At 38.2% G+C, this 13146-nt stretch overlaps 1 protein-coding gene across 1 annotated transcript in view; it reads right to left on the reverse strand.

Annotated features, from left to right (window-relative positions):
• The window catches only part of TMEM132E (transmembrane protein 132E), a 405930-nt gene that overhangs the window by 31399 nt on the left and 361385 nt on the right, over positions 1-13146 (reverse strand). The window contains exon 6 of the mRNA XM_018556800.1: positions 6242-6447. Within this exon, the coding sequence (XP_018412302.1) occupies positions 6242-6447 (206 nt within the window). The remainder of the gene's footprint in view (positions 1-6241; positions 6448-13146) is intronic.

Consider the following 13146-nt stretch of genomic DNA (forward strand, 5'->3'; position numbering starts at 1 on the left):
TATATATATATATCTATTAGATACTGTATAAATATGCTAATCAAATATTTTCATGGGAAGTTTGTGATTACATCTGCACAGTGTGGTAACCCCTTTAAGCTCAGTGGTTGAGCTTCACTTTCTCTGCTACAAATCTGCCCGTCAGGTCTGACAGAAACAATTTATCTCCATGTGGCTGAGATTTTATCTCAGCAGTTGTTGATCAGGAAGGCTGAGTGATTACGGTGAAATATAGAGAGAGATTATCCCACCTACTAATCTATCTAATGCCATAATAGGAATAAAGTACAAGTATGTAAAACTGTGAAAACTACATAATAGTTTAATTTAAGATAAACATTAGATAATAACTCAAATATATGTTCAGCGAAAACACACTATAGTTTTCCCTTAAAAAAAACATTTCATGTTGTAATAATAGCTGCTGCATGTCATTGTTTGCCAATTTTTAGTTATCAATCTGCAGTCTGTTTGAAGCTTCTGTTTATTCATCATATTTCATATTTTGCTTGAACAGTTGGAAGCATAATAAATAAATATGAGCTTGAAATTAACATGCTTGTATCACCAGTAAATAACACTCAGCATAGACATTTTGCATTTAAATCAATTAATGGTCATTTTGAGGACCACTGATGTGAAAAATATTGTATTCTGATAATTTTAGTTAATTCTTGTAATGATTAATGATAGTATATCGTTTATGATTAATTTTTTTATATGCATAACAACAGTAACCTTTTATTTTCCATGGTTTAAAACTACTTACAAAAAACCTTGCTGAAACTTATCAAGCACCTCTGGCAGTGTTATCATTTGCCTTAGCACCTGTCTCTGTTACTTTTGCTGGACAGCTTAGTGTGCAAATAAATATGGAATAAAATGAATACAATAAATAAATGGATGTGAAATTAAAAATAAAATAATACAATGGACTACTATTATCACATGTATTTGCCCAATTCTGTTATCAAATACATTTTTGGCAAATGTGGTCCTTTCACCCTTTTGCTGCCTAAGACATTTTTTTTTTTTGCACACATGTTAAAATGTACATTTTTGGCCTAAAGATGAGTTTCCCCAACCCCCTCTCACCCACCAAGGATTATATATTTTCTGAAAGCAGGGACGATAGGGAATCATTTTTTTTAATGTAGTATAATATTAGCGCAACTGTTTATCAAACCCAAATTGTCAGTGAGAAATTCACTAACGTTAATTTTAGTGCACACAAATACAATATATTACCCAATTTTGTTAAAATATAAAAGGTGTGTTTGTATCCAGTAAATAGATACCTAACATGTCAAGCCTTAACATTTTGTGCACCTGTAAAATGGCAACACATTTTGGCACCTAAAATTGCCCTTTGGCAAAGTTTTAAAAGCCTACACAAGTCATCAGTTTAGAGTTAACCATGAATGATGGCCTTAGAAGTATTGCTATCACTCTGACCTGCACAGTGATATCTAATGTGTGGCCCAATCGCCACTTTCATTTATACAGTAGGCGCACCCAATACATGTGTTTACATTCATATGTGTGTATGCGGGGGCAAGGAGGTTTAAAAAAATGGGATGTACTTTGATCTATTTTAATTACCTTTTAATTTTTTTTAAACTGCTTTCTTTTTTACACTTAACTTTTTGCTATCACAAAGGAGGATAACAAACCCCCATGGGATAGCACAATCTATAGTTCTCAGGACAGGAAATGACAGATTGTGCTTGATATGTTTGTTCTCCAACCACAGCAGCTGGGGAAAGAAAGCTCAGAAAATGGAAATGACAACTTTTTGCGGCTCCTGACTTCCTTCGGTGTTGTTACGATCATTAAATAGATGTTCACTGATCATGCTCTGCTGCCAACACCCGCCACCATACCGATCCCAAGTCCGCAGGAGAAATTGCAGAGCCCAAGATACATGGTGGGGGGGGGGTCAGCATTAAGGCTGGGTTCACACCTAGGCGTATCGAATATGTGCGTTTGTTGCGCGTTTCGTGACGCGTGTTTTTACCGCAATTCGCTGTAAAAAAACGCGCGACAAGCACGCGTTTCCGAGGGTTACTTGGCTGTATCCCAATGGAAACGCGCAAACAAAAACGCCCCAAAGAAGCTCCTGTACTTCTTTGGGCGTAGGGAGTTTTGTAGCACGTTCATATGGCCTGTAATACGCCCAGGTGTGAACCATACCCATAGGAAATATTGGGATTTCGGTGTTTGAGCATTTTGCAGAGCGTTCGAACGCGCTACAAAAAGCCCAGGTGTGAACCAGGCCTTAGTGTTCTCTTGTTACATGTAAACACACTACTGGCTGCTATAACAGCTGGGAAAATGTTTAAAAGCATGTGCTGCCACTGACACAAGCCTTATGTTGGTGGAAGCAAAAGGGTTAAAGCGACCTCCAGGCAAATGGTTAAATGCACAGATGAAATGCATATAAATTTGTTGTGTTACCTGCCAAAGGAAATGAATATCAACCCATCCAGTCCTGAGATTTTTACAGCCTGCTACACAGCATAGCCAGGAGGATGACACCAATTTTTATGTTAAAATGCATACGTTGACACCACTATACTTACAATCCCTGAAGCCCATGTCTTGAAACACTGTCACTTTATTACTCCCTATGCAATGCATGTATTCCACACTTCTGGGTATGTGAATAGTTGCTCCTCCTGCCCCATTAAGTGGTTACCTACAGGACTTATGAGCCAATGGGAGAAACCACTACCTATGGTGGGTGTGTGGTGGTGGTGGTGTACAGGTTTCAAGACACCATTTCTGTTTGAAAGGTAAGCATAGATGGCCTCTTTTACAGGATTGCCCTACTGTGCATTTTGCTATGCCTAGTAATTAATCTGTAGTGATTTTATTAGCAGGATTGAGCTACTAAAAATCTACTGTGCAGCCCTAGCCTAATAAAGTGATTGTTAGTTAATAGTTAAGTCTCCCAGTATCAAAATATTAAAGTAAATGTACAGCCAATTTTTTTTCAGTATTGGATAGAGTGGGGGAGGGTTTGAATGGATGTAAGCATGGTATTGTTGTCTCTGCTGATGCTGGGTAGATTCACCCTCTTTGTTTCTCCAGGTGACCATTGTAGACATAGAGAGAAATTGATGTGAAATGTGATGGATCTACCCTAAATCCTCAAAATCCTTGCCAGACTTTAAAAAACTCATGTGCACATGAAAATGTGCCATATTTATGTCCATAAATACTCAGTAGTGCTATGCTCTGAAAACCCTTTTCTTTTTTTTTCTTAAAGAACTACTTTTGTCTCTTAACCTTTGCTAAAACACATTAAAAGTTCTGAATTGCACATTTATTGACTGTTTTGAAATACAACTTTAACTTGTTTATGAACTAGCCGGTAAATCACAAAAGTCATTACAGCACCATATTATTATGTTTTTTACAATATCAATAAAAGATAGGATATAAAATTCTGCTGAGATAAAAAAAAATGAAGAGCTTGAGGTATAAATGCACCAGTGATTGAGGTGTACATCATGCTAATGTTATGGTGTTCTGAGCCCCGTAATTTATGTGACCTTCTATATGCCTTTCATGTGTCTATATTTAAGCCTACAGCTAAACATAACAGTGGAGATATAGGTCTATGATAACAGCATTCAAGGACAATTTCCACTCAGACAAAAGCTCTTCATCTAAATATTGCACTTACTCTATGCCTATTGACTTTTTTGTTTTTAAATGAAACATTTGTTAAAGTAAACCTGTACTACATTATACACTTTTAAAAGTCATGTCCTTGAGCAGATACCACAAGATGCCTGCTGTAACTTATATTATCCAGAAAAACCTCTTCTATGTCTCCCATTTAATTTCACTTTGATTCTGGGAAATTACTTCAAATGTAGCTATAGCCCAAACTTTTGTTTTAGTTTTCTTTGCTGTCCCCCTTCTGTGGAGATTCACCTTTTCTGTTTGTCCTGGGGACTGCTGTCACAGAAAGGATTTACAGATTCTGAACAACCAGTAAAAACACTTTGAAAGAAGCCTCATTAACCTCTGTATGTATAGGCTTTGCAGATAAATTAATTTTCAAAGTTAACAACACAGGCATTGAAATCTTAGTCTTTCTCTATCAGTGCACATCTTGATAGGCTGCCAGCCCTATAATGTCAAGAGCAGATGTTTCTAAGCTGTTAGAAACGAACTTAAACCCCACTTTAGAGTCTTTTTTTGACCTTTGAGGATCTTTGAGAATTAATTACTTCACATTACAAACAGCTAGAGAGGCACAAGTACTGAATTTGCTCAAAATCAACTCTCAGGAATGTCTATTCACACACACATTGCATTATAGTATGCAGAGGACATACATGAGTGGTGAATTTAAAGTGTATGCATAACCAAAACGTTTTTCCTTACTCTTACCTCCATGTTACTAATGTATCCTACAGTGGTGTGTGGTAGGAGGAACCTGAGAGAGCTACAGGAGAATCGGAAGATTGACACTTCCAAAAGTGTCCCAAAAGGCTGACCATATCTATTCTAGAAGATATGTTGTCCACATACCATTCTTCTTTGGAATATCATCTTTATTTGTATTCCTTCAGCATGACATGTGCATGCAATGTTTCAGAGCTTCACAGGACCCCTTCGTCAGGCAAAGTGTGGCACTGTGACACTTTGCCTGATGAGAGGGTCCTGTGAGGCTCTGGAAACGTTGCATTCACGTGTCAGGCTAAATAAATATGAATAAAGATGATACTCTGAAGTAGAATGTAGTGTGGACAACATATCTTCTAGATTGTATACTGTTGGGCCATCCACCAGTTGTTCCAGCACCCGTTGGTTTCTGGGCTATAATGGTACGGTTTGCGAAGGGGATATTGCAATGACCATATCTACTGATTGGAGCAGCGCTTGTTGGTGCAAGCAGCAGAAAAGGTAAGCATTTGCCTTCTTTTATAGTGATTGTCTTTTTACCTTTACATCACATGTAATAAAAAACCATACTGGACTGAATTAATCAGTGAGGATCTCTCATGTTATCAATACTCTTCAAACATTTCCACAGACTCCTTGGGATACCCTTGTCAACAGAGAGCTGCCTCCAAATTTCAGTAATTGTACTACTTATCCTCGTCTGCTCAAAGGGTCTAGCGTTCCTACAATATACATACATTTTCTGGTTTCTCTCTCTGACCTATATACCACTAATATATCCTACAGTGGTGTGAGGTGAGAGGGAGGAACCCGTGAAAGCTACAGGGGAACAGGAGATTGACACCATCAAAACTGTCAGTTCCAATTAGACTGCAGGTAATCATGTCTACTAATTGCAGCAGCATTGTTGTTGCAGGCAGTGGAAACGGTAGGTATCTAATTTTTACTTTTATAGTAATGGATTTTACTTAGTTTTACTTAATGGCAGGGTCTTGTTTAATTGAACTTCTTGCGTTGGGCAAAGGAATGGGTTAACTACAAATTAATGTGGCCCAGTGTTTTTTACTTCGAATTAATGTAAGAAAGAAAGATCAGCATACCACAAACAACTTAACATATAATACAAAGCAAACAAAACTGTTAAAGGAATCAAAGCTATCTAGTTTAGTGACTTTAACATTCTTCAGTGTAGTATAAGCATCCACTTGTCTTCAGGATTGTAAAGCTTCATATTATAATAGCCATAAATACGGCACTAATAATCAGTGTTCTTTCTATTGAGTTAAAAAAAAAAAACACATTATTTAGTAAGCAGAGATGTCAACAATCTCTACGATATTGCTGTAGAGGAATGGTACAGAGGCCATGACATGAACGAAGTGTTGGCAGACACCCTCTGTACAGAAAGCCCAAGTCACAAGACCCAGCTCTTTCATATATCAGGGCCAGGGCAGAAGTCAGTGAAAAAGGTAATGCAAACAGTAAGATCTGTCTGGAACTGCGGTCTTGAACATCTGATGTTCGTTAGAGATATGGCTGCTCAGAGCATCTCTAGAGACAACCGCACAGTCTGGAGGTTTATAAGGTTAATGAATCAGAGGCATTTAGCTAACACAAGGCACAAAATAACTTCTTGAAAATCTCAGTTACCAATAAAATATCCTGTCTTCCCAATTATTTTATTATGAAGGGTCCTCCATTCCACAAGCTCTACCAGCACAATTTCATAATAATTAATTGGTAAATAAGCCAAGTAAATTGTTTTCATTATAATATTTAGGTGAGCTTTGTTATTTTACATTCAACAAAATAAGCCTACCTTCTATCTGGCAATATTGGAATTCTCCAGCCTTTAACCTGGCTTAGTTTTGAATCAGATAACTCAATCAGTAAAGGCAGTTTAGGGACCCATACAGTCATTTCTAGGGGTGCATTCAGATGTTCATAGGTGAAAATGGCTTGGGCATTCATCGATCCTCTGCTCTCCTTCCCACTGACAAATACATAGTCACAGCTGCTTGATACCTATTAAAAGAGAAAGAAAGAGTCTTATAGTGGGCCTTTCATCAACTTTATATTTATGCATGAATAAAATCCTGACAGGTCACATTACACAGCAACAATATAATTTTTTTGCAACAGCCCATGAGCTCCAGTCCAATAATTTTGCCTAGACTGAGATGATGTCCTCACTCAGCTGCAGTAAAGACAATGCATGTTCTCAGTCTTCTTTCCCCCAGTGATCAGACTGGTTGGGGAACCCTGCATTTTTGCACAGGGGTGCCCATACTAATTCTGAACACCTTACTATGACATTACTGAAAAATATAATATTAAGATGCCTACTTTTGAAAGATTCTCAACTAGTAGGAAGAACTTAAAGAGACACTTAGGAGTTAAATCCTAAAAATGCATTGAAGTACCTTAACTATTAACAAAGCTGAACTTTATTTGTGCATCACTCAGCTATAGATCGTCAAATCATCTCTGAATTAAGCTCATTGTGCTTCCTTCTAGAGGGTGACTACTTTTTTTTCCCCATGGTCTCCGTGTGTGTTGTAAAGTAGCCACCGCTCCAAGCTCACTCCCGTGATGGACTACAATCTCATGTTTAGTTTACTAATTTGTATTATAATTATAGTCTATCACGGAAGCAAGCTTGGAGTGGTGGCTATTTTACAACACACACAGGGACCATGGGGAACAAAAGTAGGGACCATGTCAGCATGAATTCAGAGATGATTTGTGGATCTACAGAGTGATACACAAATAAGGTACTGTTTTGTTAGTAGTTAAAGTACTTGAATACATTTTTAAGATTTAACACCTGTGTTTAGTGTCACTTTCATAAGGATCCAATTTTCAACTGCTACCAATTGGTTAACAATCAAAAACAACCGCTGTGCAATTTTACTTTGTGACTTTCCATACTGTGCCGTCACAGTGAGTTGGTGGGAATTTAGCTGTTATTTTTACTGATTTTTTAATGAGGTATCTTTGTTCCAAGCAGCAAGATCAGTACATTGAGAATTTGTTTTATATAAACTAATATGCCAACAGACAAAGCTCTAAGAATACTCAAACACAAGCTCAGCCACCAATAAGCAGAAACAAGTTACAGATAAGAAGAGAAAACATTGAAAGTGATACGTATGTTTTTTTAAAATATAATTATATTAAACTAAAGATCATTTTAACCCAGTCAACTTCAATGTGTGTGCATTTGTAATCTTTTTTATATAGATCTGTGTTACTAAATATATATGAGAGTTTAATTCCCGTTACAATGTTCAGGATTCTTTAAAGAGAACCTGTGAGAGAGTAGAAATATATGAGCTGCTATTGCTGACTTATTTTAAAAGTGGGATCTCCAAGACTGTCATCCAAACACTGTCTTCACTAGGTAATGTCACCGACCTCTAACAAAAATACAGCTAGTGAAGTCTGAAATCTGTTCTCAAAGCATAAGCCAGATCCATAGTAAAACATGGCAAGCCATACAATTTCCCATTACTGACATCAGGTGAGGAAAATACGAATTTTAATTGCTTGAGATTACTTTCTGTACTTTGTATTGGTATTGCGCTTTTGTTTTTCCTCATTGCATAGGCTGTTCATATGTCTTTTGTCACTAATACTTTTAAAGAAAGCCATTCAAGACTAGAATTTTTTTGGGACCATAAAGAGATAGGACGACATGGTTGCCAATTGGACATTGTGGAGCTATAGCCATTGTACTGGTTTATTTTCCATTATAATCTTTGTAAGTGTAGAAATGTTTAATACATGCATCTGCACTGAGCTTTTCATTGAAATCTTGATACTACATTGTATTTTTAATAAAGAAGCCATGGTGTGTTTTTTGCTCAGGTCAATCAAACTTTATAATTTGTGCATGATACAATATTATTTTAATCAGTTAGGAAAACTATAGCTACAGCATTAGCTACACTTAAATGTATTGTAAATGTTCATATGGTGTGATAAGGAAAGATATTTTATGTGGGTGGAAAGTGAAAAATAAAGTGCTTTATTTGAATGAATATATCAAAACCTTTCAATAAAGAAATGCCATTAAAATGACAAATGTTCTTAGAACATATGTGTCTATGGGAATGTTTGACCATTCTTCCAGAAGCGCATTTGTGAGGTCAGGTACTGATGATGGACAAGATGGCCTGGCTCACAGTCTCTGCTCTAATTCTTCCCAAAGGTGTTCTATCAGGTTGAGGTCAGGACTCCGTGTAGGCCAGTCAAGTTCCTCCTCCCCCAAACTCACTCATCCATGTCTTTATAGACCTTGGTTTGTGCACTGGTGCACAGTCATGTTGGAACAGGAAGGGGCCATCCCCAAACTGTTCCCACAAAGCTGGAAGCATGAAATTGTCCAAAATGTCTTGGTATGCTGATGTCTTAAGAGTTCCCTTCACTAGAACTAAGGGGCCAAGCCCAACCCCTGAAAAACATGCCCACACTAGAATCCTCCAAACTTTACTCTTGGCACAATGCAGTCAGGCAAGTACCATTCTCCTGGCAACCACCAAACCCAGACACGTCCATTGGATTGCCAGACAGGGAAGCGTGATTCGTCACTCCAGAGAACACGTCTCCACTTCTCTAGAGTTCAGTGGCAGCGTGCTTTACACCACTGCATCCGACGCTTTGCATTGGACTTGGTGGTGTAAGGCTTGGATGCAGCTGCTCGGCCATGGAAACCCATTCCATGAAGCTCTCTACGCACTGTTGTTGTGCCAATCTGAAGGCCACACAAAGTTTGGAGGTCTGTAGCTTTGACTCTGCAGACAGTTGGTGACTTCTATGCACTGTGCGCTTCAGCATGCGCTGACCCCGCTCTGTCATTTTAAGTGGCTTACTACTTCGTGGCTGAGTTGCTGTTGTTCCCAGTTGCTTCCACTTTGTTATAATACCACTAACAGTTGACCGTGGAATATTTAGTAGCAAGGAAATTTCACGGAACACCTGAATTAAATTATTTGGAGGGGTGTGTGTGTTTGTGTGTGTGTGTATGTGTATATATATATATATATATATTTTTTTTTTAACTGTAAATACTTTAATTTGAAATGTATATCATATTCTTCCAGATTCTTCCAGTCAGTTTACAGCAGAGCTCAGATTGGAAGCTGCCAAAGCAACACAAGGAGCCAGTTGTGCTAGTGCTAAAAAGGGTCATGCTGGTAGGAGGATCAGATTGACAGCGATATGAGCTCATCAGTATGCTGCTTGTCTTTTTACTGTCCTGTCAGAGACAAAAATCTGGTCTCCTGTCCTACCAAACAGGGCTGTGCCATGTGACTGTGTAAATCTCAGGACTGGATGTACAGAAATGTAAATCAGTCGGCTGGTAAAACAGCTCCAAATACGAATTCCATCTGTGTATGTAGCTGTTCACCGGTTCAGCTTTAAAGTAGTATTACTCTCTCAAACTGTTTTCAATAATTAATCCATATCAAACAAATAAACATTTAGCAAAAGTACTTCAGCAAAGTATGTCTTTACATTTTTGTCCAAACACTTACAGTCATCATGGTTCCAAACAGCTCCAACTCTCTCAGCATTGCTTCCCTCAACTTCCTGTCTAGTACAAGATTTTAAGTGATAGCACGCACTCCAGCAGATGCCCATACACTAACACGGAGAAGGAAGATTGAAGGAGCAGGGAGCAGCTGGCCTTGCTGTCCCTGTGTGTTTGGGGAGACACACACAGCTTATTATTACACACAAGGGTGGCTCCATGGCACCCTGCAAGGGAAAGGATCCACCCTAAAACAGGATATTGGAGCCAGTGCTCAGGGGACCAGCTGATTCTACAGGAAACTAAAACTTTGAAACATGAAGGATCAGCATCCATTGTAAGTTATTTAATCAGCATTTGAATTTTCTTAAGAACATTTTGGCTTTAAGACCATTTTAGGTGGGACATTATATGCAGTTTTTTTTCTGATATCCAGATCACCACTACAGTAAGCATTTACAAGTCTGGACACCATTGATATCACCAAAATATGAAACAGAAAGCAAATGTGAAAGTCACATTAACTTTACTTTCAGGCAAATGTTACAACAGTATTTCAGAATTTGTACTTGCTGAAAATGCCCTGAGGCTTCTTTGCTTCCAACTGTCATTTCTGCAGTTCAGAGTTAATAATGAAACAATCACTCTGATTTGGCTGGCAAGAAGGTTCCCTTTTAGAAGGCTTTTCAATCACCATTTTGGAACCCTAGGTTTACTAACGGGTATTTCTAGTCATTAACTGTCTACCACGAATACTTATAGATGTATATGTATAAGTGCTAAGCCTGGACCTTTAGTATTGTTACAATGAGTTCTGCAATGCTTAGCAAAAGGAATTCCTCCTGTACTTTAAGAAAGCTTCCAATGAACCCCTTGTGGAAGGTGCTTATTGCGCACATCAGTGTTGAATTGAACACTTAACAAATCCTTAGTGTAAACAACCCCTCTAGTGGGGATTTTAACATTGAAGAACAATTTTGCAGGAGAAGCACCTATATGAATGTATCCTTAGGAACAATTACTACAAAATATGAGCTCTCTGCTTCTGAAGGAATATATGCTATATCCAAGCAAAGTCTATGTGAAGTGAAAAGGAGTATGACCTAGCTGATCTTTTCAGTATAATGGGATTTCTGATAGCTTTCTATGGGTTAAGGCATACTACTGCGCTTTGCTTAGTGTTATTAAACTCAACAGTTTTTGTAAGCCCAGAAAATTACCAGGTTGCCTGCTGTGTGCTATATTGAAAAACTGTCAAACTGCAAAGCAAAAGGATGTTCAGCATAACTGGGAGACCAGAGTACCCTCAAAACCAGTGTGTTTTTAAAATATTATTTTATACAGCAGCCATTTCTGCTGCGTGCTTCCCATTTAAGATGCACAGTGTGAGCTAAGCCTGATGCAGTAGTTTGACCTTAAAAAAGACCTTGCTAATCTCTGTGATGAATTGACAGCTTACTTAAACAAGTGGCAGCAAAGTATTTTAAGTTCAACCTCATGTGCTTTGACTCTGCATACAGAGCAATCAAGGCTCTGGATCTGGAAAGTTGCACGTATCCATGGATACCCATTATCCTTAAGGACATGTTCTAATACAGCCCAAATGGAAGCATCTCCATTGTAGGAATAGTGAGGCATAAACTGCTGCTGGAAGATGAGACACTTAGCTGATATTGTGCCAATTACAGAGCACTGCGGCTAATCTGCTGCATGACCTCATATCTTTTAAAAAAGACATACAGAAGGAACTGCAGTTGGTTTTATGAATTGATCATCATGAATTCTAATGAAGTCTATGGATTATTATAATAATAAGCTGATGCATTGTTAGGGCGAGGACTTGCATTGCATTACTGTGAAACCTGCCATCCATGACATAAAAAAACCCCTGCACAATTAACACATAGACATCTTCAAAGTGTTAATGATGTGTTCAGTCTTGAATATTTATTTCAAGACTATGATTTTTTAATCCTGAACAAGGCATATCACTTTGTTTTAAGCTCTCAGGTGCCAATCTGCAAAAATCTGAAGCACTGAAACACAGAACTTTTCTAGGACCATTAGGCCCCATACTTAACTCTCCCAGTACAGCTATAAGAATGAAGACTGGCATGGCATTTTTGTTGCTGTTGTTGTGCTCGTCTCAGACCACTGAAATCATTCTAAATGGCAATTTGCCTATTCATTTCACAATCCTTTCACTCAAACCTGTCTGTACAGAAAAGAATTACAGATAGTCTCAGCCACATTGCGGTGTGTAAATTGAGTGCAATAAAACTGTAAATGCAACAATTGTGTTATAATGCATACATGGCTTTGTGAACGACTGTTACTGAACATTGCTATTGCTGTGACAAGGTTCTCTAATACCCAAGGTCAAGATGCCAAAGGGTGCTCCCTCTTCACCTCCCCACCAAAGCGGAAGCTCATTAGGTGGGAATTGATTAAACATGTTGGAAAAACTTGTCCCATTACCATTTTTTCTCTCATAATCCAAATCTAATGTTTTTTTGTATGCAACTCCCCCACCTCCCTCCGTAGATGCAAAGATGTATGGCTACCTAAGAGGACCATAAAAATTTAGGGAGGTGCCACACAGTAAACATGACTCAGGGCAATAGCAATGTTTTTGTCTAAGCTAAGGATAAAAAGGGGAGGAAGTAGTTAAAAAGAACTAATTAGGGATAACTAAGGATTATTCACGGGTTAAATAAGAACCATTTTCATGCAGGCTTTATTCAGGTTGCTTTTATGCATTTCCATTATAAAGCTATCCTATTGGAAAACTGACACCTGAGCCCACTGAATTATGCCAGCACATTAACCCTGTGCTGCCAAAGTAGATTGTTATAATTTTGCATTTTAGTGCACTCATTATGTTCCTCCATTTCTGCCCTCATGTTTGCTGTTAGTACAGTCTTTAGTTAGACACGGCTTTTCCCTGTATCGTTTTACCAAGACAAGGCTCAGGAAAGTCATTGTCTTCTTGCCCTTCAAAGACTGGAAAAACAAACACTGTACTGTACTAAGCCAAAGTAAAACTACATTGGATTCAACTTGTTTTTGTAATTGAAAAGTTAAGCTGCCTGTGGATCTTGCTAAGACAGCAAGTGCCATACTGTCCACACAGACTGGGTCTAGGAGATACGTCTTTGCTCATATCCGCATTTGAAACAAAACAATCC

Source organism: Nanorana parkeri, unplaced genomic scaffold (assembly GCF_000935625.1).
Source record: "Nanorana parkeri isolate BGI_ZX_2015 unplaced genomic scaffold, ASM93562v1 scaffold253, whole genome shotgun sequence".
NCBI lineage: Eukaryota > Metazoa > Chordata > Amphibia > Anura > Dicroglossidae > Nanorana > Nanorana parkeri.